Genomic DNA, 25678 nt, shown 5'->3' on the forward strand with positions numbered 1-25678 from the left:
TATCGCTAATTCATCTTGAACCTTTCTCCTTTGTATAGTAAGCTTCCGTTAGCTCACATGCTGCTTGATTTCTGCTTCTACCGAGAATCTTAATCTCAGAAAAATGTGGTTTGCACATGCAGGCCTTGCAGTATGCTGGCAAATGTGCCACACCATCTTTCATTAGATTTAGTTCGTGTTCCCTGGCTCGTTCATTTATGCAACGTCCAGTCTGTCCTATGTAGACTTGCCGCACTCAAGGGGAATTTCATACACCACCCTCGTAGTGCATTTCCCGTAAGACGTGCCAATATTTCTTGCCACAGCCTTGCGAAGCGGTCTCCTCGCGAGTGGTTCTCGAACCTAGCATATCTAGCATATATCCATCTATTTCTCCTACCACAAAGCTTCATGACAAGAACTGGGAGTGGAGTGTTTCTTGAAGAAGTGAATAAAAAGTTGTAACTGTACATACGTGTCTTGCTCGTATTATTTGCCTCAGTATATAGAAAGCCGAAATAGCTGAGAAGCTGCACTCAAATTTCGCACTTGGAAGTAATGTAATGTCATCAATTTTTTTTCCCACAACGAGCATTTGCTGACCATTTTGTTACCCGTCAGGTCAATGTCTTATAGCGCGAGACGTTCGCATCTCCCATGGGCGTCTCCCAGCCTCCCCTTTCCCGCGAAACTATTGGACCCACCGGCTCTTCCGCTGCATGTATGGGGTGGCGCCACCTGCAGTTTTGTTGTTGCTTGTCGTTGCATCCGTGCGCATCAGCGATATCTGCAGGGTGTCTACCAACCGGGAAAACCGGGAATTCTCAGGGATTTTGAGTAGTCTGGAAAAAGTCAGGGAAAACTCGGGGAATTTGGGCCTCTATCAGGGAAAATTAGCGGCAATTTTATTGAAAGCGTCGAAAGTCGCAGTAATGCTGGCTCGAGCAACAGACAGGAATCCTAATGAATTGTCTTTGACGCCCTGTCGTCGGCTGGAGGAGTTGCCAGTGTACAGTCAACGACCGACTTTCCGCATTCCCGATAATTTGGACGGCTTCGCGGCACTGCTACGCACCCCATAGAGTCAACGTATCAGAACGTGTGAAATTTCAGACGCAAGAACTCTTCGCCGTCCGATTTTCCGGACGTTTTTCGTAACCACAGGTACGAAACGGCAATAATCAAAGGCACCACCGCTGGCGTTTTGATTACTTCGCCACGTGGAACCAGCACTCTCGCACGCAGATCCGCTGGCAGCTGTTGCCACCACTGCGGCAACGCTAGGCCTAGCTGCTTCGACGTTCGCTATGAAGCTTCTTGTCGCTGGGTGCCGAGTTTTTTATTGAAAGAATTAGCTGCTTTCAGCAATGGCACGAACTCCACCTTTGTGGTCCTCGCGATTTGCTTAGAAACTTGGAAAACATGGTGCGTTACATAATGCTGGTTCCCAAAAGTCAGCTTCGCCTCTGTACAGAAATGTTACTTGGTGAAGCATACGCAAAAGTATTGCAGTAAAGCATAACAAGCGTGGGAAGGGGCTATTGCCACGGAACACAGTATGTATTCCTTAATTATACACACGTGCACCCGGTATTTTCTGTCGCAGTACGAGCACCGATATGTCTAATATGTGTACCGACAAGCCTTCAGAGCGTTTTCAAACGTGCCTGTGGCGATTTGAGGCCCTAAGGGCAGTAAATGACATGCATTTATCATTTTCCAACTGGCCGATGTTTCGGACGTTTTCGCGGCCCCTAGGGAGTTCGAAAAATCGGTCGTGGACTGTGCAACTGACCAAGATGCTTCAAATGGTCCTTGGGGCGAACGAGTGGCGGAAGGAGGACAAGAACAGAAATAGTCTACACATTAAGGAATAAAGGGGAAAGTAAGCTTGCTGCTGCCGTTTTGAAGGAGCTTGAGCTCCAAAAACAAAGTTTTGGCTGATGTCCAAATGCAGATGTCCCTCATCCAAACCAAAATAAACTCTTTAAAGCAGTGAAACACAACACTCTGGCGTCATGTGCGGGCTGAGAGTATGTTAGGACAGTTGAGGTAGACTTACGAGCTGTTGAGAGAGAATCTCAATTGTGACAGAGTTCGGGCCTCATACCACTGAGCTTGCTATCAGTTGGTAGAAATAGCTCATATTCGAAAATATTTGCTTCTATGTGCATCTCCTGCCCCGACTTGGACATGGCCAGCGGCTTCTGCGGGTCCCCGATAGGGTCTCCGCTGAAGCTCCTCAGGATCAAATAAAGTTAATTGTCTGTCTGTCTGTCTGTCTGTCTGTCTGTCTGTCTGTCTGTCTGTCTGTCTGTCTGTCTGTCTGTCTGTCTGTCTGTCTGTCTGTCTGTCTGTCTGTCTGTCTGTCTGTCTGTCTGTCTGTCTGTCTGTCTGTCTGTCTGTCTGTCTGTCTGTCTGTCTGTCTGTCTGTCTGTCTGTCTGTCTGTCTGTCTGTCTGTCTGTCTGTCTGTCTGTCTGTCTGTCTGTCTGTCTGTCTGTCTGTCTGTCTGTCTGTCTGTCTGTCTGTCTGTCTGTCTGTCTGTCTGTCTGTCTGTCTGTCTGTCTGTCTGTCTGTCTGTCTGTCTGTCTGTCTGTCTGTCTGTCTGTCTGTCTGTCTGTCTGTCTGTCTGTCTGTCTGTCTGTCTGTCTGTCTGTCTGTCTGTCTGTCTGTCTGTCTGTCTGTCTGTCTGTCTGTCTGTCTGTCTGTCTGTCTGTCTGTCTGTCTGTCTGTCTGTCTGTCTGTCTGTCTGTCTGTCTGTCTGTCTGTCTGTCTGTCTGTCTGTCTGTCTGTCTGTCTGTCTGTCTGTCTGTCTGTCTGTCTGTCTGTCTGTCTGTCTGTCTGTCTGTCTGTCTGTCTGTCTGTCTGTCTGTCTGTCTGTCTGTCTGTCTGTCTGTCTGTCTGTCTGTCTGTCTGTCTGTCTGTCTGTCTGTCTGTCTGTCTGTCTGTCTGTCTGTCTGTCTGTCTGTCTGTCTGTCTGTCTGTCTGTCTGTCTGTCTGTCTGTCTGTCTGTCTGTCTGTCTGTCTGTCTGTCTGTCTGTCTGTCTGTCTGTCTGTCTGTCTGTCTGTCTGTCTGTCTGTCTGTCTGTCTGTCTGTCTGTCTGTCTGTCTGTCTGTCTGTCTGTCTGTCTGTCTGTCTGTCTGTCTGTCTGTCTGTCTGTCTGTCTGTCTGTCTGTCTGTCTGTCTGTCTGTCTGTCTGTCTGTCTGTCTGTCTGTCTGTCTGTCTGTCTGTCTGTCTGTCTGTCTGTCTGTCTGTCTGTCTGTCTGTCTGTCTGTCTGTCTGTCTGTCTGTCTGTCTGTCTGTCTGTCTGTCTGTCTGTCTGTCTGTCTGTCTGTCTGTCTGTCTGTCTGTCTGTCTGTCTGTCTGTCTGTCTGTCTGTCTGTCTGTCTGTCTGTCTGTCTGTCTGTCTGTCTGTCTGTCTGTCTGTCTGTCTGTCTGTCTGTCTGTCTGTCTGTCTGTCTGTCTGTCTGTCTGTCTGTCTGTCTGTCTGTCTGTCTGTCTGTCTGTCTGTCTGTCTGTCTGTCTGTCTGTCTGTCTGTCTGTCTGTCTGTCTGTCTGTCTGTCTGTCTGTCTGTCTGTCTGTCTGTCTGTCTGTCTGTCTGTCTGTCTGTCTGTCTGTCTGTCTGTCTGTCTGTCTGTCTGTCTGTCTGTCTGTCTGTCTGTCTGTCTGTCTGTCTGTCTGTCTGTCTGTCTGTCTGTCTGTCTGTCTGTCTGTCTGTCTGTCTGTCTGTCTGCATCTCATTTTTATTCGTATTTGAGAATGTCCGACTCCATTTGCAATTTTTTTCGAAGACACTCTATTTGCTGTGCACTTAACTAACCACTGCCTTCTATTCTCTTTTTGAATAACATAAACAGTACTCCTTAGTATTCAAATTGGATTAAGTCGCTTTTTTTATTTTTTTCATGCGCTTACTAATGAGGGACAGCATCAGGCGATATGGTTTCAGTCCGTCTTGACATAAAACATAGTTCTGCATCACTCAGGGAAATTTGCAAAGGCACTCAAGGAAAACCTGGAAACCTTAGGGAATTTGGAAATATCAACTTGTGGTAGACACCCTGTATCTGTGTTTCTATCGGTTCATTTGTGCGAGTTCCTGCCGCCAAAAAGGAGATAGACGATGGCAAACGCAAGCGCAAAACAATATCAATCGAGCAGAAGGTGGCTATGCTAAAAGCCATCGAGTCAGGCGGGAAGAAGAAAAAAGTGGCCGAAGATTTCGGCGCAGTGTTGAGCACGCTGCCAATGATTTTGAGCAAGCAAAGAAGCTGTCACCAGTGCTGTCGCACATGGCATAAAAGGTGACAGAAAGGAGCTGCGAGCCCCCACTTTGGAAGCTGTAGAGGAGGCTGTCTTCTAGTGGTTTTTGGACGCAAGAGCAAGCGGCACTCCTGTGAGAGGGGCACGGTTGCACTGCGAAGCGAGGGACTTTGCGTGCATCATGGGGCACGACGATTTTATGGCGAGTGTCGGCTGGCTGCAGCGTTTGAAGAAGCGCCACAACATCGTCGGCAGGGCTGTCAGTGGGGAAGCAAAGTCTGTTGACCATGAAGCTGCAGTGGTGTGGGTGGAGACAAACATTGGACAGCTGCTAGAAAAATACAGTGCCAAGGATTTGTTCAAAGCGGATGAGACAGCGCTGTTCTATCAGATGCTGCCTCAAAACACCTTGGCCCTCAAAGATGAACACTGCCAGGGCCGTAAGCAGAGCAAGGTCCGTGTAACCGTGTTGCTTTGTGGCAACATGGATGGGTTGGAAAAGGTGCCAGCCCTCGTGGTTCGCAAAAGTGCGTCACCACGATGCTTAAAAGGCAAATGAAAGCTCCAAGTGAGTTACGTGTCCAACCGTAAAGCTTGGATGACGAGAGAAATTTTCGCACAATGACTGTGAAGTGAGACAAACAGCTGGGCAAGCTGAACTGGAAGATATGCCTTGTAGTGGACAACTGCGCAGCCCACCACACTGCCGCTGTGTCCAGTAACATCGAGCTATGCTTCTTGCTGCCAAACTGCACTGCAGTTGTGCAACCCCTTGACCAAGGAGTTATCATGAACTTGGATAGCTTGGATGACGAGAGAAATTTTCGCACAATGACTGTGGAAGTGAGACAAAAAGCTGGGCAAGCTGAACTGGAAGATATGCCTCGTACTGGACAACTGCGCAGCCCACCACACTGCCGCTGTGTCCAGTAACATCGAGCTATGCTTCTTGCTGCCAAACTGCACTGCAATTGTGCAACCCCTTGACCAAGGAGTTATCATGAACTTGGATAGCTTGGATGACGAGAGAAATTTTCGCACAATGACTGTGGAAGTGAGACAAAAAGCTGGGCAAGCTGAACTGGAAGATATGCCTCGTACTGGACAACTGCGCAGCCCACCACACTGCCGCTGTGTCCAGTAACATCGAGCTATGCTTCTTGCTGCCAAACTGCACTGCAGTTGTGCAACCCCTTGACCAAGGAGTTAGCATGAACTTTAAGTTCGGCTACCGCAAGCATGTGATTGACCGGATTCTGCTCAATGTGAGCATGAAACGCGAGTCCACGATCGACTTGTACATGGCGATCGAGATGCTACGGACTGCTTGAATGGCTGTATTGCGAAGCACCGTCGCCAGTTGCTTTCAGTATGCCTCATTTAGCGTCACCTGTGGCAGTTACAGTGAAGATCTCGGTGCTGCCGCCAATGAGGGTGCCGTGGGCCACCAAGCCCTAGTGTCGTGGGATGCTCTCCTTGACGCCGGCGTTGTGCCCGACTGCGACACCTTCTGCGCGTACGTCAGTGCCGATGCTGACGCAGTGATGACGGAAGAGCTAACGGAGGCGGGAATTGTGTGCGCAGTGACGCAGGTACCTAATGACGACAGTGACAAATGTGTCGACGACAGTCCGGAGCCTAATATTGGTGAACCCAATGTACTGGAACTATGAATTGGAAGATATACCTCGTACTGGACAACTGCGCAGCCCACCACACTGCCGCTGTGTTCAGTAACATCGAGCTATGCTTCTTGCCGCCAAACTGCACTGCAGTTGTGCAACCCCTTGACCAAGGAGTTATCATGAACTTGGATAGCTTGGATGACGAGAGAAATTTTCGCACGATGACTGTAGAAGTGAGACAAAAAGCTGGGCAAGCTGAACTGGAAGATATGCCTCGTACTGGACAACTGCGCAGCCCACCACACTGCCACTGTGTCCAGTAACATCGAGCTATGCTTCTTGCCACCAAACTGCACTGCAGTTGGATCAGCGCTTAAATCCAGCGCCTGGATTTAAGCGCTGGATGCGGCAGACCTGCTTCGCCGCTTCTTTGGCGCTCACAATGACAGCGGGGAGGGACTTGAAATAGTGGCTGCAGCTGAAAAAGCCATCATTCGCCTGAAGAAGGTGTGGGAAAAATCTATGAAGGGTTTTTTTTTCTGCGAAGTTAGCCACCAGATTGTGTGCTGTTGATTGATCAGTGATCAGCCATTTGGCGTGAATACAGTAGCAATTCCTTGCTTTCCTTTTTTGCTTGGTTTTTTGCGTGCGACGGCTGTTTCCTTTTTCGCATGGCGGGCTGCTGTGAGATTTGGTAACGAAATAATTACGAACCCCCCTTTAACTTCGTTATAACGAGGTTTTACTGTATCTGTATATACCGTATTTACTCGCATAATGATCGCACTTTTTTGTCAGAAAAATTGACGCAAATTCAGGGGTGCGATCATTACGCGGGTTAAATTTCCCGCGAAAAAAAAATTTTTTTTCGTCCCACGTTTGCTGCGGGATGCGGGTGCGGGACACCAAAACAAAAATGGCGGCCGGCGGAGCAAGCCGAACACGCCAAACGTGATCTTTTTTTTTCTACTCGTGAGTACATTACATGCATTGAAACAGTTTCTTCCGTATCAGTGATGAATAATATCATTAATATCGGCAAGTATGCGGCAATAACGTAGCCATGTCCACTTTGAGGGGACAGAAACAGATGGGCGCGCTTAGCTGCCAGTGACAGAAACCCATGGCCGGTGTGCTGCGGAAACTGCGGCGTCTGTCTCCACTACTATCCTAACACGGCATGTTTCCGCTAAGGGTAGGCGAATATCTTAGCTGTGTTACAAGCGTCGGCGTATGAATAGGGTACACTTTTAACGTATCAGTGTAAACATGGCTACTATCATTGCCGCACGCGATTTGTTGCGTGCTCACGAGTGCAGATAAAAAGAATCGAAAGGCACCTTTCTTGTTTTTGTTGACCACAACCGTTATAAAGCCTACCCATAATAAAGGCAAGTTTGGATGTACCTCTTTTTGCCATGTAAGTGGGGAAAGTGATGAAAGTAATGAAATGAGGCATCTACTTAAGAATGTTTGGTGCGTGCAGACGAGTCGTTCGCGAAGCATTCGACAGATGGTAAGCGCGATCATTATTAGCTAGACTTGGCACACGACATATCGCTGCGGCAAGTTCAAGGTGTGATCATTACGCGAGTGCGATCATTATGCGAGTAAATACGGTATATTTCTTGGTCACTGCCCAAACTATCAGTTGGAACTGCCAGCTGTGTTGTCTTTTATGTGTCTTTTTTTGTGTGTGTTTTAACTTGTAGCAAAAAACATGTCTTTTAACAAGCACCAACTAGGCCAACAAGCAATTCTGTGGCAATATTTTCCTTAGTTATACACTCACGCAACTGCCACCTCCTGTCACAGTATGAGCACCGATATGCCAAATAAGTGTACTCGCAGGCCTTAAGAGCTTTTTCGAGTGTGCCCGTGGTGATTTAAGCCCTCACCAGGTCTGGCCATTTTTGAGGTGACAAGCACCTTTTTGAGGTGACAAGCACCATGCATACTATCCTCATTAACGATCGTGTCTGCTAAGTATTACGTTGCTACACACCACGAAGAAAGCTAAAATTTCACACTGAACGCCGTCCACCCTTATCCTCAAGGGCGCCGCGCTCGCAGCCGGAGAGTCAGCGTGTATCGCGCAAGTACGCCTACGTACTTCGCACTGCTGTGACGTCGCTCGTAGTGACATGTGACTTCGAGAATATTATTTTTATTTATTTAGTTAGGAAATACTGTGGGTATTTCAATTGATCAATTATGCACACATCAAAAACAATAATTAATTATACAAGAGCATACAATGGGCAATCAATACAAAAAGAAAGATGAAAGGGAATAGACAGTAAAATAACGAAAGCCAATGCCTAGCAAACACACACATAAATATGTAAATTCTAAAGGTGTTTATTAGGCAGAGCTCGGAGCAGCGCAACGTCGTAGGGCAGGGCAGTCACAGCTTCAAAGCACGAGAGCCGTTGCTGAGCAGGAGCGCTCGACCCACTACCGTTTAGAGCCAGTAGCGCTGAACCCGCTAGCGTCTCTCTTCGCTACAATCACCCCCCCCCCCGGGAGCGAGAAGGGAGCCGTCCGGCAACCTAACAGCTCGTCACGATGAGCGGGTCGTAGTAACGCTTTAAACGGTCGACATGGACAATGTCTCGTCCACGGCGGCGCATGTCTGAAGATGGCTCAACTGGTTCGATGACGTAGTTCACAGGAGATGCACGTTCGAGAACACGATAAGGGCCGTCATACTTAGGGACCAGTTTTGATGAGAGGCCAGGGGCAGTTAGAGGAACTGAGAGCCACACGAGCGCTCCTGGATCAAAGGTGACCGTGGCAGTGGCGTCACCGCGAGTGCTCCTCTGGCACTCTTGATCAGCGGAAGTAAAGGCCCGTGCGAGGTCGCAGCACTCTTCTGCATGTCTGACCGTGGCAGAAATAGGCACGCACTCGAATGCATCCGGCCGGTACGGCAGAATGGTGTCAATGGTGTGTGAAGGGTGTCGACCATACAGCAAGAAATAGGGTTAAAATCCAGTGGTGCTCTGCGTAGCGGTATTATACGCATAGGTGACGAATGGCAGAACGGCGTCCCAGTTCGTGTGGTCGGAGGCAACGTACATTGAAAGCATGTCGCCGAGCGTACGGTTGAAGCGTTCTGTGAGGCCATTCGTTTGAGGGTGGTACGCCGTAGTCGTATGATGAACAACGTGGCACACTTTGAGAATTGCTTCAACGACTTTCGACAGGAAGACGCGTCCGCGATCGCTGAGCAGTTCTTGAGGTGGACCGTGCCGCAGGATGAATCGGCGTAGCAGGAATGATGCAACATCGCGCGCTATAGCTGCTGGGAGAGCGGCGGTTTCAGCGTATCGTGTAAGGTGATCTACTGCCACAATGGCCCAGCGGTTACCAGCCGACGTCAGGGGAAATGGCCCATACAAATCGATGCCAATGCGCCCGAACGGCCGGGTATGGCAGGGTAGAGGCTGCAGACCAGCTGGGGAGAGGTGGGGTGAAGAGTTTCGGTGCTGGCAGTCGGGGCATGAGCGAACGAACTTTTGAATGTAGTTGTACATTCCTCGCCAGTAGTAGCGTCGTCGGAGGCGCTGGTAGGTTTTGAAAAGTCCCGAGTGAGCACACTGTGGATCAGAATGGAACGATGCGCAGATTTCAGAACGCAAGCTTCGAGGTACAACTAATAACCACTGGTGGCCGTCAGAGGTGTAATTGCGTCGGTGAAGCAGGTCGTCTCGAATGGCGAAATGGCGAGCTTGAGGGCGCAATGCACGAGTGGTTGGCTGCGATGACAAATCAGCAAGGCAGTCTATGATGGAGGCAATCCAGGGGTCCTTGCGCTGCTCAGAAGCGATGGTCCCAATGTCGACGGAAGAAACGTCAAGCTGGGATATTGCGCAGCAGGGATTGTCGACTGGCAAGGGAGAACGTGAGAGGGCGTCAGCATCAGCGTGCTGGCGTCCGTTCCGGTACTGTACGCGGATATCGTAATCCTGTAAGCGAAGTGCCCAGCAGGCAAGACGGCCTGAGGGATCCTTCAATGACGACAGCCAGCATAGTGCATGGTGGTCCGTGACGACATCAAATTGTAGACCATACAAATAGGGCCGGAACTTGGTAAGCGCCCAGATCATCGCCAGGCATTGTTTTTGCGTGACGGTGTAATTGGTCTCGGCTTTAGTAAGCATACGGCTTGCATGTGCCACAACATATTCAGAAAACCCTTCTTTGCACTGCGCTAGGACAGCGCCGAGGCCAACACCGCTGGCATCTGTGTGTACCTCAATAGGTGCCGTTGGGTCGTAGTGGCGCAAAATGGGAGGAGACGTCAGCAGACGACGGAGCTTAGTGAACGCCTCGTCGCACTCGGACGACCACGAATGGAAAGGTCCGTTGCTGCCAAGGAGCTTCGTCAGGGGCGATATGACGGCGGTGAAATTGCGAATGAAGCGCCTGAAGTAGGAACACAAACCTACAAAACTGCACAGTTCTTTGACGGACGTCGGTTTAGGAAATTCAGCTACGGCACGAAGTTTGTCTGGATCGGGGAGGATTCCATCCTTCGAGACGACGTAACCTAGTATCGTGAGCTGCCGCACTGCAAATCGGCACTTTAGGTTCAGTTGGAGGCCAGCGTTTGCTAAGCACGTCAAAACACGCCGTAGGCGTTGAAGGTGCGTGGTGAAGTCAGAGGCAAAAACAACAACGTCGTCGAGATAACATAAGCACGTGTGCCACTTCAAACCGCGGAGAACTGTGTCCATCATGCGTTCAAAGGCTGCTGGCGCATTACAAAGTCCAAATGGCATGACGTTAAATTCGTATAAGCCGTCGGGTGTGACAAAGACTGTCTTCGGCCTATCGACGTCAGCCATGGGTACTTGCCAATAGCCGGAGCGTAAATGTAGAGATGAAAAGAATTCTGCTCCCTGTAGGCTATCGATGGCGTCATCGATTCGCGGCAGCAGGTATACATCTTTGCGAGTGATCTTGTTCAGGCGCCGATAGTCCACACAGAACCGTACTGAGCCGTCTTTTTTCGTAACAAGGACGACAGGAGATGCCCATGGACTGTTCGAGGGTCGGATCACTTCGCGGCGGAGCATATCGTCCACTTGCTCATTAATCACACGACGTTCTGTGGCAGAGACGCGATATGGTCGTTGCCGCAATGGCGGTTGGGAGCCAGTGTCAATATGGTACGTGACAGCAGACGCCCGGCCAAGGGAAGGTTGCCCGACGTCAAAAGAAGAACGAAATTCTTCTAAGATGCGCAGAAGCTGTGAACGCTGAGGTGGGGTGAGGCCATCGGCAATAGATGAATCGAACACACCGGTGGGCAGAGGGTCCGACGTAGAGAGAAAACCGAGCGTGTTGTAATTGGCGCAGGACGTGTCTTCGGGAACATCCGTAATTTGTACGGTGTCGATCACTTCCACGTGGCCAAGACATTCGCCTTGAAGCAGCATCGCAGGGTATGGGAAGGGGTTACAGACAAAAATTGCTGTGGAGCCCTGTTTGACGTTCACAGTCGCAAAAGGCAGCAGCAGACCTTTTCGAGTATAAAAGTGGCCCGACGGAGAAAGTAGTGTGATGGTGTCAGAGAGGCTGCTGCACTGCATTGACACAATCACTGACGAGTTGGCAGGAACGTTTGTGTCGTGCCTGACAAGTAGTTTGTTCGCAAAAGAAGCATTATTGGCAAGCGTCATATCTGAGATCGGCAACAGTTCTAGTTCGGCCTGTGCGCAATGAATGACGGCATCGTGGCGGGCGAGAAAGTCCCACCCCAGAATAACTTCGTGGGAGCACGAGGAAATCACAATAAATTCGACGGCGTATACAACGTCCTCGATGAGAACACAAGCGGTGCACGCCGCAATCGGGTGAATATGCTGTGCGCCTGCTTTTCGGAGGGCGAGTCCAGCAATGGGCGTCATAACCTTTCGAAGGAAGCGACAAAGCTTTGCGTCCATAACTGATACAGCGGCTCCGGTATCCACGACGGCATATGTGCGCACACCGTCAACTAACACGTCTATCACATTGGTCGGGCTACGTTGAGGACTTCCGCGTTTCGATGGGGTCGCAGTCCTTGCCTCATGGACTGCGACGATTAGTTTTCCTCATCCCGAGCTTCAGGCCGAGGCCGCATCAATGATGGGGAGCGTCGGCGTGGAGAAGTTGAGCGGCGGATGTTGGCGGACCGGCGGAATGGTGGTGACGCAGCCCGAGGTTCGTCGTCGTAATAAGGGCGCGGAGAACCCACCATAGAACTTGGCCCATATAGTGTAGCGCTAGGCGACTGCACGCGACTACAGTAGCGTGCGACGTGGCTTGCGTAGCCGCATGCAAAACATATCGGTAGATTGTCTGTTGTACGCCACCGAGTCGTTGCGGCGGGTCCCATCCATGTGGAAGGATGCGTTGGACGTGGCCGCGGGTGAATTGATTGCATAGCAGGCTGTTGTCGGGGCATAGCGAGGACTTCGGCGTACGTGAGAGGTCCCCGCTGAGGGAGCTGTTGAGGCTGGGTGACGACTTCCGCATAGCTGAGTGGCACAGCTGTCGGGATCTGTTGGGGCCTGGCCATGACTTCGGCGTAGCTGTGAGGCGCAGCTGCAGGAACATGCTGGTGGTGCTCAGGCAAGACCTCGTGCAGTTCTTGCGCTATGACACGGCGAAGCGGAGGCGCAAAACTTGGCGTAGGCACGTGTACCGACTGCGGCTGTGCAAAATCCATCAACGAGAGTTGCCGGGCAACTTCCTCGCGGACGAACGCCTTCATTTCTGCGAGCAACGCTGCCTGGTTGGACATGGCAGTCAAACCAGCAAGGTGTTCGTCACGCGGTAGAGATCAACGGGTCAGTGACCGCTGCCTGCGGAGTTCTTCATAGCTCTGACACAGTGTGACAATTTCAGCCACAGAGTGTGGACTTTTGGCCAGCAACATGTTAAAGGCGTCGTCTTCTATGCCCTTCAGGATGTTTCGGATTCAATCAGACTCCGCCATGGTCGAATCGACTTTCCTGCATAGGTCCAGGACATCTTCGATATAGCTGGTGAACGTTTCACCTGGCTGTTGAGCTCATTCTCGCAAACGTTGCTCGGCACGCAGCTTGCGAACAGCAGGGCAACCAAATACATCGGCGAGGGAAGTCTTAAATTCTGACCATGTCTGGAACTCTGCTTGATGGTTGTTATACCACAGGCTGGCAACTCCAGCGAGGTAGAACAGAACATGGCTCAGTTTGGCCGCTTCGTCCCACTTGTTATGGTCGCCTACCCTGTCGTACGCCATGAGCCATTCGTCCACGTCAGTGTTGTCCGCTCCAGTGTAGATAGGAGGGTCGTGATGACGAGGCACCTCGGGACATGCAGTGGGTGCAGGAGGAGGCGTTTGCTGGGAGGCGTCTTGGGGCATGGTAGATAGTAGGGTACGAGACCGGAGTTCCAGAATGATCGTCTGAGGGTACCCAGCACCTCCACCAATTCTAAAGGTGTTTATTAGGCAGAGCTCGGAGCAGCGCAAGGTCGACGGGCAGGGCAGTCACAGCTTCAAAGCACGAGAGCCGTTGCTGAGCAGGAGCGCTCGACCCACTACCGTTTAGAGCCAGTAGCGCTGAACCCGCTAGCGTCTCTCTTCGCTACAAAATATATAAATATATACCTATATATACAAATCACTTCGATTATATGGCCACATTATGCAAAAAAGAAGTGAGGCGTGCAGACAGGACACAAGAGTAGAGAAGTGGACAACACGACTCTTGTGTCCTGTCTGCACGCCTCACTTCTTTTTTGCATAATGAACCCTTACCAACTAACTCAGCTTTCTGTCGTTCTATATGGCCACATTCAATAATTACAATTTGAACAATTATCTCAGCAAATTATACAAAATGAAGTAAAATATTTTGGAAGCAGGAAAATAGTGTAAGCAGTACACAAAAGCTCGGGCTCAGCCAATGGTTATCCCGAGCAAAGCCTTGTCGAAGTCATCCGCACAAACGACATCTCATGGCAAATTGTCTACTGAACAATTGTTCGAGGAAAAAAAGAATATTTGAATATGTTTGTCCGAGCAGTGTATGGGAGCAAGTTATGCACATGACGATGCCTGGATGCGCGTTGTAAGAAGGGCTGTGTGTACAGGCGCCGACCATTTATTCGGACCTCACGGGGACTGCGGAAATGTCCGAATAAACAGGTGTCCGAAAAAGCAGATGTGAGAAGAAAAAAAAATGAAATCCTTTACTTCCACGCACTTATTCGGGCTCAGCAGTAGGCTTAAAGAAATCGTGAATGCACCGTTGCACGCTGTTTCGTTTATGCGCAATCAGATAAGCCTAAATCTCTGAGAAGGTCATACGGTCACTATAGGCGGCTGAAAGCACAGTCACTGCTTGTACATGCTCCGCATGCGACGGCAGCGTAGTACATGGTGCGTCATCTTCCGACTCGGAGTCACCGTCCGGCGATGCAGCAGAAACCTGACGAATGATCTTGACGTCGTCAAGTTCTGCGCATGTCAGTACAGCAGTGTCAGCATCTGTGAAACTGTCAAATGAGACGGTGCCCGGAATCGCAATGCAACCACTGCGCAGGTCTTGGCAGAACATTTTCCACGTCAGTAGGAAGCACTTTGGAAGGCGACACATCTTAGGCCTCCCGGCACCCGCTTGCCGGCATTCCCCAGCGCAGTCTGCGCGGGCACTGTCGGCGCCATTAGACACTTGACGCATTGGATCACCGGAACCTCGACACAGCACACAAAACAAACACCACCCTGTGACACCAGTCGCACAAACGAAAAACGTGGCCTACTCACAGCGTCGTGCGCGAAGAAACAAATCAGCTGCTGGATTGTCTTGAGATAGCTTACTAAGCTGAAACCGGAACTGCTGTAGAGCCACTCTATCGAACCAGGCAGAAACGATGACGATGAGCGGGGATTTGCAGTAGTGCCACTTCGTGGGGCAGCAAGGAGGCTTTGTTCAAAACAAAAAATGGCGTTCAGCAAGTCGAACCATGCACCGATCAGAGTCGGTGCATGGTGCTCTCGATCGAGTTCGCTCAAGGAGTGTTCGAAAAATCAGACAAGAGATTGCAAGGTGTCCGAACTTTCAGAAGTTTTTATACATTACAGTCTATGGGGAGAATGGCGGTGCCGCGAAGCAGACCGAATAATCAAGCATGTCCGAATTTTTGGAGTCCGGAAAATCAGTCGGCGACTGTAGCTCTGCGCAGGTATATTTACCTTCCTATTATAAACAGAATGCGAAAATTTCAGGCACGCAATTTTGCAGCGATTTTCAAGCACAGTGATGTTATTTTCCTTCATTAACTTGGTAGAAAAATCTGTTGATCAAAACTTCTAAAAAATCAAACGTACAATGCGCCTTTCACTCATCTCAAGTTTTTTAATATCTTATTTTTTTTGTAGAACGGTTCCCAAACCACTGATGCATATTCTAACTTTGGTAGAATGTATGTTTTAAATGCGAGCATTTTCAATTCAGGAGGGGCTTTTTTCAACTTGTGTCTCGGTAGACCAAATTTTTGTGAAGCTGATGCGCAGACATTTGTTATATGCATGGACCATGAAAGCGTGTTAGTAACGGTTACTCCCAGGTATTTATATTCATTTACCTCATGTACCGGTGTTCCCTGTATGCGGTTAGTAAACATGAATGGTTCTTTTTTCTTAGTCATGCGTAAAAGGACCATTTTATCGGGGTTTAATACCACTGACGACCAGGTGCTCCATTCACCAACTTTTGTTAGGGCGAAAACCGAGTCAACCTGATTTTGTTGACAGGTTACTTTCTTATATAGAACGCAGTTGTCAGCGAACAATCCAATGTTAATATTAGAATCAACCATATCTACTAAGTCGTTGATATATATTAGGAAAAGAATCGGCCCTAGTACACTCTCTTGTAGAACTCCTGAAAATGCTGGTAATATGTTAGAAGCATGTCCCCTCACATCAATGAACTGAGCACGATTTGAAAGATAAACATCTATCCAAATTATGATGAAAGATGGAAGATTAAGGTTTTGGAGCTTCAGGAGAAGTTCTACATGAGAGACGGGATCAAATGCCTTGCTAAAGTCCAAAAAATATTAAATCTACCTGACCAGAAGAGTCAAGTGTCAATGCAATATTGTGGACTGTTGTTACGAGCTGCGTGCACATTAATAACTGTTTTCGAAAGCCATGGTAAACTGAAGACAACGCGTTACTTTCAAGAAAATCGGTAATAAAATGAGCAGTAATGTGTTGCAGCATGCATGCTGACGTCAGAAAAATTGGGTGGTAGTTTTCTTTCAGCAGATGATCTTCTTTCTTGTACGCAGCTACAACTCTGGCGAGGTGCTAATCATCTTGTAAGATCACCGTTTTGATTGATTCACAGAAAATAGTAGTTAAGATATGCGATACTGGTTCTGCATATCGACGCAAGAAAGAGATCAAATGGGTATAGACAATATTCTAACAGACATTAAGAGAAAAAAAAATGATGCTGGGCAGGTCATGTAATGCGCAGAATATATAACCGTTGAATGGTTCTTTCTCTTGGTATCCATTCTGTCACCATTAGGGTGACAGAATGGGTACCAAAAGAAGGGAAGCGCTGTAGAGGACGGCAGAAAACTAGGTGGTGCGGCGAAATTAGGAAATTTACAGGTGCTAGTTGGAATCGGTTGGCACAGGAGAGGCGTAATTGGAGATCACTGAGAGAGGCCTTCATCCTGCAGTGGAAATAAATAGGCTGATGACGATGATGAGAAAGTGGAAAGAAAACACACGTAAACAAAGGATTGAAAAAAAAAAAGGATAAAGAGCACTCTACACTGCTTATGACAAATGCAGTTCTCATTAATCAAAGTCACCGCTACTCTAATCCTATAGTTTTTAGGTGTGTTCGAATACACAAGGCCAGTAGACTGAGAGCAGGGTGCGGCTTACCGACAGTTCTGGCACATGGTAGCGTAGGTGAAGAGCGCCGAGCCGTCATCGACGGAAGGCACTGGTCGCCCCTTGAACGAACTCCAGGTTGTCATGCGATGGGACCTTGTACTGGCACAGGAGGTTAGGCAGTCCAGGTTCTGCCTGCGGGAATCTGGAAGCTCGAGCCCGTGGCCCAACAGCTCACTCCAGTCACGCAGTGGGACATTGTCCTAGCTCCGGAGGCTAGCCAGTCCAGGTTCTGCCGGTAGGAGTCTGGAAGCTTGGGCCCACGGCCCGACGGCATACTCCCGCTCCCAGCGGTCGCTGACTTCTTCGGCGATCACTTGCGTCCGAACACCACCATGCCATTCTAGGGTCTCTCCCTCCTCTTCTTCTTCCTCCATTTTCTTCTACGTCACCCATCGTGTATGGCCCTTAGTGGTTCCTTTCTTCTTAGTATATTGTTTTGACGGTGTTTCAGATATCACGTGCTTCGCTTCTTCGGCGTCAGCTTCTTGCGCCCACCCCTTCGCTCTTGATGTTAGGTTGTCTTCGCCACACCACTCCGTTTATCTACTACACTAGCTTCACCCACTGTCACTCACTAACACACAGCACTCCTAAGCCTTCCCAGTTTAATAGATTGAATACTTCTTCCAAACACGCAGTGAATAGCATAGGAGAGATTGCGTCTCCTTGCCTGACCCTTTCTTTATAGGTATCTTCCTACTTTTCTTGCGTAGAATTAAGGTAGCTGTGGAATGTCTGTAGATATTTTCCAAGATATTTACTTAAGCGGCCAGTACTCCTTAATTACGGAATGCCTCTATGACTGCTGGTATCTCTAGTGAATCAAAATCTTCTCGCAATCTATAAAAGCCATATAGAGAGGCTGGTTTGAAAACATAGAAAATACCATATTTTTACCAGTTTTCATGATTTCGATGTTTCTTTTTTTTAACTCTAAAGGCAATGCAATGAAAATCTGCTGTGCGAGGCCCATGACACAAAAGCTTGTGTTGGTCGCACCTGCTTCAGGATTTTGTGTATTTTTCATTTCGGCACACACACCCAGTAGCCACGTTTAACCCTTCGACAGTCAATGACGTAAATATATGGCGCCACGAACAAGTCCGAAAATGGTCATTGCCGTATATTTATGGCACCGTCTGTACGTTTAAATAGCACGCCAATTTCCTAACTTTTTATTTTCTGTCATGTGCTGTCACTATGTTGGGGTACAGAGAATTGTTTTCGCGTGCCTCCCTCTCTCGGTTTTCGTTGCATGGTTTGTTTTAGTGCTAGTTTGCTCTCGCGCGTCTATGTACCACCGCTCGCGCATTGGCTTGCGCGCAGGCGGGTGGCCGTTTGGATTTTGTTTTGCGGGCGGTTTTGGCTTTTTGCGCTTGCGAAACTGATGGCTATCTCGTTCCTAATCGCTCAAATGGCAACCGCTTGTTTGTCGCTTGTTTAGTGCTCACAGGGGTGCACATAGGAAGGATGCCGCCATGCATGCGTTTCCATTTCTTTTCTTTTTATAAAGACTCACGAAAACTAATTGCCCTAGCTGGTTGGTGATAAGATGAACATTAGCGGAAGTTTGTCACACGTGTTGCTTTTTTTGATGGGCACACAACCAAACAGTTTTCTTGAGTGCGCACACCTACGCAGCTCGATTACGCTATGGACATACGTATTAGTGTAAGAGCAGGAACATTTGAGGGTTGCGAAATATTCTCGTGTACAGATTTTCAAAGCCTTGAACTATATGCATAAATATGTATCAAATTTTTAATTCTGATAAGTTTATTTCCTTTTTTATTGTTTTTATTCATGAATGAAGAGTGCATATATGCCAACACAAAATATTTTTTTGCACTTTACAGTCACCCTAGAGAAATTACGGTAATTTTTTTTCGAAATAAATCCCTAAAAAGAATCGTAATCTGCAATAAAAAAATTGACCCTGGGCGGTAGCATATGGTGAAATAAATCGACCCTCAAAGGTTTAATTGTTATAACAGATAATGTGACATGGGAGCATTGTAGTAAGCAGTGCATGTTACCATAGATCACATACAAAAGCTTGCGATGCATCGGCTGGTCCTTGTTATGTCCAGTATAGCATTAAAACCTGTATCGTTATAAGCAGCTTAGCTCCGGTTTTGACGAAGAAGCGCCTTGACATTGAGACTGTTCATAGCAAAAGTAACGACAGCTTGGCGAGTTGGTGCCCTGACAGTGCACCAACTCGCACTGTCAGGGTGAAACAGCACGCAGGACAAAGATGACAGGTAGCAAATGACAAGCCGAAGACGAATGATTCATTTGCAGTCACTTCGATTAATGGAACGTAGCTGTGGCACTGCTACCTTGTCTATTGAACCAGTGTATAATGGCGACCAAAGTTATTGCTGCCGTATGGTGTCTTGCACACAATTTTTCTAACGTGATCCGCACACGCGATGACAGTAAAATGATGGCTGTGAAGGAAGTTGTCCCCAGTGCCCTCACTTTCTTTAGTTAAGTGGTTCCTCGGATTTTCGATGGCAGTACGGCCACTGTAAATAAATCTGCATTCACTCGGTACCAAACCATAACTTTCAACATACGAAACCAGTGAAGCAGCGCCAGTTAGGCCTAAGAGCCAAGGCGGTGTGGCCATCACAAAAATTCGCCACTGACTGGTTTGATCACGAGCGGCAAACTGTCACGATAAATTTGCTGCTCATAAAGGGGCTCATGTTGGTAATAGGACTTGAAATCATGCATGCAACTGAAAGCAGTAGAAGTGGCGATCTGGCACGATATGTTTACCATACTTACTATTTTGGATGCCCTATTGAGCTACTTATCTCATACTATCGGACAATTCTATTTTTCTTTTTCTATTAATTGTTAAATTCTACCTGCTTACCTTTAAGGGTTTCTTTGTATGCTTTTTGCTTATTTGTATATTATTTGTTATTTTTTGTATTTTTTTGTATGTGTGTGGGGGAAGGCAGAGTCTTTTCTTGCAGCACAGCCTAAGCTGCCGGCATCAGGGTTGCATGCAGCATTGGTGCTTCACGACAACACACAATGCAGTCCACACAAGGGCGAAGGTGAAATGCTCTCTCAGGCTCGACTTTCACGAAATTTCAAGTAGACTGAACCATAATAATGTGGAAAGTCTGTAAAAAAATTTTTTGTACTGGTGGCATTGTAAAATATGTTCAACAGTTAGCCTTTTTGCAGCAAATATCTCCATAACAACATATTCAAAATAAACTGTTTACCCATCTACAGTCAAATCTTAATATAACAAATCACGTGGGGCCGCCGAAAATCATTCGTTATGTTGAAATATTGTTGTAGTGAAAAACTTGCGCTTATGAGCCGGTGGACAAACCTAGGAATGAAAATGATGTACCTTGGCAGTAGATGTGTGTGCAGACAAGCATACTCTCAAATAAAAATGTTTCACTCACTTCAAAGCTGCTTTATTTGAAATCAGTGATTTTCCTCTGGCACATGCAGTATGCACGACCGATTAGGAATGCGTCTAAATCTTGCGCAACACCTCATCGGGTACGTCATCGCACTCAACAATGAAAATGCGGACTTTGTTCATGTGCACTAAAACATAAATTTTCGACACAATCTCATCTTCTGCGTTCAGTGACTCACAGTCCTCTTCCTTCGGGTCGTCATTGAAACTGGAGACGTCGCGAACACAAACACAATTAACAATCTCTTCGGTTGTCAAGTCCACCGCCGTTAATGCTGCACTGTCCCTGTCTACGTAGTTGTCAAAGGAAGAGACGGCGGCAGCAGTTCCACAACCTTGGTCCACAGGTCTGCTGGGTTGTTGGCGGTCACCTCCACGTCATCTTCAAGCTACACAGGCGCTTTGTCAAGCCCTGCTTTTTGCCAGCAGTTGCCAATGGTGGACGGCTTCAAGTTCCACTAAGCTCCTGTGAGCACTTCCACTGCCTGATGAATATTGATTGCAGCTGGCTGCTTTAGGCAAAGGTTGATAATCAACTGCTGCACCTGGCGCTTACGAAATTCTACTTTCACACTCTTTATAATGCCCTGGTCTAGGAGTTCAGCAAGGACGTGTTGTTTGGCGGCAGAAACTCCGAGCGAATGTGTGCTAAGTGAACATTCACAATGTGAGCAGAGCAGTTGTCGACAACCAGTAGAATTCTTCGGTCATTCCTCCTCACTTGGTCGTCGAGTTTGGTGAGCCACTTGGAAAAGAGTTCTCTGGTCATCCAGGCTCGTTTGTTGGCACGGTAGTTGTACGGTAATGACATGGTGTTCTTCATGCAGCGAGGCTTCGCATACTTGCCGGTGATGAGTGGTTTAATTTTCTTTGTGTCTTTTCCATTGCAGCAGAGCAGGACTGTCACCCGAAAATGCGACTTCTTTTCTCCTTTGCACTGCTGCCCTTTGAAGTGCATCGTTCGATCTGGCAGGAGCTGATAAAAACATGCGGCCTCATCCGCATTGAAAATGTCTTCAGAGTACGACTCAGCTACCTCTAGAAAGTGATCATTGCACCAGGAATCCGCGCCTTTTCTGTCAGCAGCCTTTTCCTCGCCCAAGACTACCTGCCAAATTATTCCGTTCCTTTGGTGGAAACGAAAAGGCTAACCTGCACTGGCGTGGAACCCAGTTATTTCAAGTGCATCGGTAAATTCGTGGCCTTTTTTCTTGGAGCATGGCCACACATGGGAACGTTTTGCAGTCTGCCATGTTTGAACCACATCAGAACAGCTTGGTCCACATTTTGAAAGTTTCCCAGTCACAGCCGTTTCCTCATTGGAACGAGTTGCAATTCCCGGTGAAGCTTGACAATCCTGTCTCGGCCTTTCAAAATGGTCGCGACGGTCGATGAAGCAATGCCATGCTGTCTGCACACATCGGTTTGCTTTTTTCCTGTGTTGATTTCCTGCAATACGTCCAATTTGTCCTGTAGCAAAAACTGCTTTCGCTTCTTCTTGTTGCCGTCGCTAGCTGCATTCATCATTGGATCTCGCACGAACACCACCAAACCTTTGTCATGAAGTTCTTGGTGAAGTTTGTGGTGAAGCAATTGGCACTCGACGTGGGGATGATGGTAGCTACTGCCCTCACAGTTACTGTTTCACGCAAGAGTTGCGGCGCTGTTACTTTCAGCCAAATTCGTAATACTGATGTTGCTCGGTTATAAAGGGAAAAATAAACTATGTGCATCATTCTAAAATATGCGCTGTATTGAAATTCGTAGTTCTGATATATTTTTACATGGAAAATATAGGCAGTCTGGCAGGGATTTTTAAAATATTTGTAAATTTTAGAAATTCGTTAATGTAGGGTTCGTAATGACGAGATTCGACATACATCTTTGCAAGTGAAGGACCCCATCCCGACAATTGCACAAACATTGGATTGGAATAATGGAAGCGTGCATGCGTAGAGTCCAGTCTACGCATGCATCCTACATTGTTTACTCAATACTGTCAATCCCTCATGGGATTATAACTTGGACTTTGCTTCAGACAGACTGAAGTATTTGTACTCGTACGAAGCCTACTTCTTGTTCCACACAATTTGTAAGAAGGTGGGCTCTTCACCGATGCAGGTCTTGGATGAAATCATGGATGACCTGGAAGGTTCTGGTGACGAGCACTTGCCTGCCTCTGCGCCACCCGTGCCACCACAGAAGGACCGCACCAGACTCGCGCCACTGCTGCCACTGGATGCCTCCTTTGTCAATGGAGACTCCGAACCAGGCTCGAGTTACGGCACGCCCGCCGATGAGCTTCCATTGACGAGCGCCTCAGCCGAGCACAGCTCTCTCGTACATGCCATCTTGCAGGCAGCTGCAGGCTCCCAATTGTTGGGACGGGGCAACGGCTCCACCGAAGGGGCCACACAGGCCGTGAATGGCGAGGACCAAGTGCACGACAAATTGGCAGAGCGAAGGAACTCGTGTGTCGTGGAGCGCACCCTGGTGTTGGGGGTGAGTGGGGAGGGTGGACTTCTCGAAGGCTTGCCGACTGCAAGCTCCACGGTGGATGTGGCAAGTCATCAGTCTGCAAGGAGTCCCGCTGTGTCTCATACCAATGGCTTTCATGCAGACGATGGTGCGATCACATTCAGGTATGCCAACTGCATTCACAGCTAGTCAGCGGGTTTTGAAGTGATGACGTGTTCACATGATACTTTTGTTTCAGATCTTGTTGACGACGGTGTTTTGTGCTGCAGTTTAAAAATTATCAAACAAAAATATTAGTCGGAGATTTGGTCTTGCGCCAGGCTTCATATTCAACAGTGAGACTTTGTATTGGGCTGATTGGTACTAGGAAGTGGAACGGTGTAAAGTGAGCAAGAATAAAAAGAACACAAATGGCAACGACTAGCACAGACTGGCAACAGAATTGAAGAAAGCCAAGCCAAGCACATTTCTTGGGCGCATATATTGATATAACATACAGAAAAGCCTTGGTCGCATATTCTGCCCAGGAAGGAAGCCTCAGGATGAACTATAGTGAACACAAAGAGCAAATCAATGATAATTAACACCTAATAGTAATATCAAGATTGAGGCAACTACTTAACATGGAAAGTAAAAACCCACATTCAGGGCTGGAAAAAGAAAGCTGTTAATGAAAGAGGAATAGGAATGAAGTAAAAGTAAGTAAAATAAAATCTGCCAAAAGAGACCGCCAAGGGAAAGTAAATCGTACATGTTGTGTACTGATTCTGGCCGCTGAGTTCAGCGGATGCCGTATCTGCATCAGTTAACCCTGTGTTGAAGAGCGCCCTCTCCCGGCCTCAAGAATGTATATATTGTAGCAGTTATCAAGTTCCCACTGTTCTGTGTTGTTTCGTGACGGCAATAAAAGGTTATTGCCGATACGCCTCTCGCGATACGACCCACGCCGCAACATAACAGTACATGCAAACAGCCCTCTCAAGAAAGTAAAAGGGAGTATGTTAGCTACAATCACCTCTGCATCAAATAAGGAAAAAAAAAGGAAGGAAAAAAAAGTTGTGGAAGTGAGTAGATATCAACTTTTTCGAGTATGATTCAAATATAAATAGTAAGTGATGAATATCAAATGGAATGTTGAATAATTAAATGCAGACGCATATATATACAGCAGCAACAAATATTTCGGTATTGTTGCATACCATACCTGTACTGACTAGTGCAAAAAAAGATAGACAGTGCAAGGTCGATAAACTGAAACCGCTTTAACGAAACTGCCACTTAAACGGAACACCATCCGCATGTTTGATTAGTTTTATATTCATGCAATGCTCTCTGCAATGCCTCTCAGTAAATGCAACTCCTGTTAAACTGAACCAGATTCCCTGCTCCCTTGAGGTTCCGTTTAAAGAGAGTCTACTGTACAAGTATCAGGGACAATTCGAATCAGTTTTAAACAAAAGATAACTAATTGAATAACCCTTTCAGGGTCAACGACGAAAATGTACAGTGTCGCGAACAAATCTAAAATGGTCGATGCCGTATATTTATGGCGCTGTCTGTATGTTGAAAAAACGTGCCAATTTCCAAATTTTTTTCTTTCTTGGCATGTGCTGCCACTATGTGGGAATACAGGGAATTTTTTCCTCGCGCTTCCGTCTCTTGGTTTTCGTTGCATGGTTTGTTTTAGAGCTAGCTTGCTCCAGCACGTCTATATACTACCGCTCGCGCATTGACGCACGCATGGGCGGGTGGCGGTTTCGGTTTTGTTCTGTGCCCAGTTTTGACTTCTTGCGTTTGCAAAACTGATGGCTATCTCGTTACTAATCGCTCAAAGGGTGACTGTCTGGTTCTCGCTCATCTAGGTTCCTATGCGCACAGGGGTGCGCATAGGAAGGATGTCGCTGTGCATGCATTTCCTTTTATTAATTTTTTTGAGATGCAAAAACTAATTGCCTCTGCTTGGTGATTAGTGAAGATTAGCTGCCTTTCCATAAGCAGTTATGCCAGAGAAGTTCTTGTGTGTCTGTGTGGAGGCGTTTGGTGGGATAACAACATCCTGGCAATCCTACACTTAAAGTCCCCCTGGCTGTGATTTCTTGAGCTTGTCCTTGATTACCTGGACTGCTGTTTTGGGTGCTCCATTCAATGCCAGATGGCGTGACCAGTATGAGATGCACCCACAGTGCAAGCCAAGAACTCCTTGTAGTGTGCACTAGTAAAAGGGGAGCCATTGTCACTCACGACCGCATCAGAGGCAAGCAATAAATGCTCCTTAAGAGGACACTAGAGGCAAATGTTTAGTGATAGATTATTGCTTGAGAATGCCTAAGGCATCAGTGTTATCGAGAACTGAGCTTTAGTAATCGACAGATTGAGGTAAATGCAGGACACAATTTGAGACTCCCCCGGGGACATTCAAGTACTAGCCCAATTACATAGGCACTTCTTGTTATAATTGTGTCACTAGTACTCAACCATTTGTAATAAAAAGGTCATTGCATTATAAGATTGAAGAAAATACTACTTGTCCAGCTCAATTCAATTTTTAGAAAAAATAAGTCGTTTACAATACCTTTGACAATGGCACGTGTGGTCAAAAGTTTTCGTTTTTGCTCGACTCTGCACCACCTACGTTTTCGTGTTTCTGTAGTTTTGTTATTTAGTAGCGCTACACTGGTTTTGCTGGCTCGCGGAACTCGCACAACAAACTGAAAGTAGTTTGACGTAATAGTTCTGCGGAAACCCGCAAGGTGGAAATAAGTAATAAATAAAAAGAAAAGCAGACATCCACCCGTTTGTAGAAATTGCTACAAAGGAAACCCATACGGGTTCCTTGAAAGAAAAGCCTCATAGTTGAAGAAAAATTCGTCCTGGTCTGAGATGAATTAAAGCCTTTATTAAAC

The 25678-nt window shown here is 47.5% G+C and overlaps 1 protein-coding gene across 2 annotated transcripts in view; it reads left to right on the top strand.

Moving 5' to 3' along the window:
- Nucleotides 1-25678, top strand: part of LOC139055887 (plectin-like) — a 295516-nt gene that overhangs the window by 165322 nt on the left and 104516 nt on the right. For both annotated transcript variants that reach the window (XM_070533491.1, XM_070533490.1), the window contains one exon: nucleotides 22419-22939. In XM_070533491.1, the coding sequence (XP_070389592.1) occupies nucleotides 22419-22939 (521 nt within the window). The remainder of the gene's footprint in view (nucleotides 1-22418; nucleotides 22940-25678) is intronic.

Source organism: Dermacentor albipictus, chromosome 2 (assembly GCF_038994185.2).
Source record: "Dermacentor albipictus isolate Rhodes 1998 colony chromosome 2, USDA_Dalb.pri_finalv2, whole genome shotgun sequence".
In the NCBI taxonomy this organism is placed as follows: Eukaryota; Metazoa; Arthropoda; class Arachnida; order Ixodida; family Ixodidae; genus Dermacentor; species Dermacentor albipictus.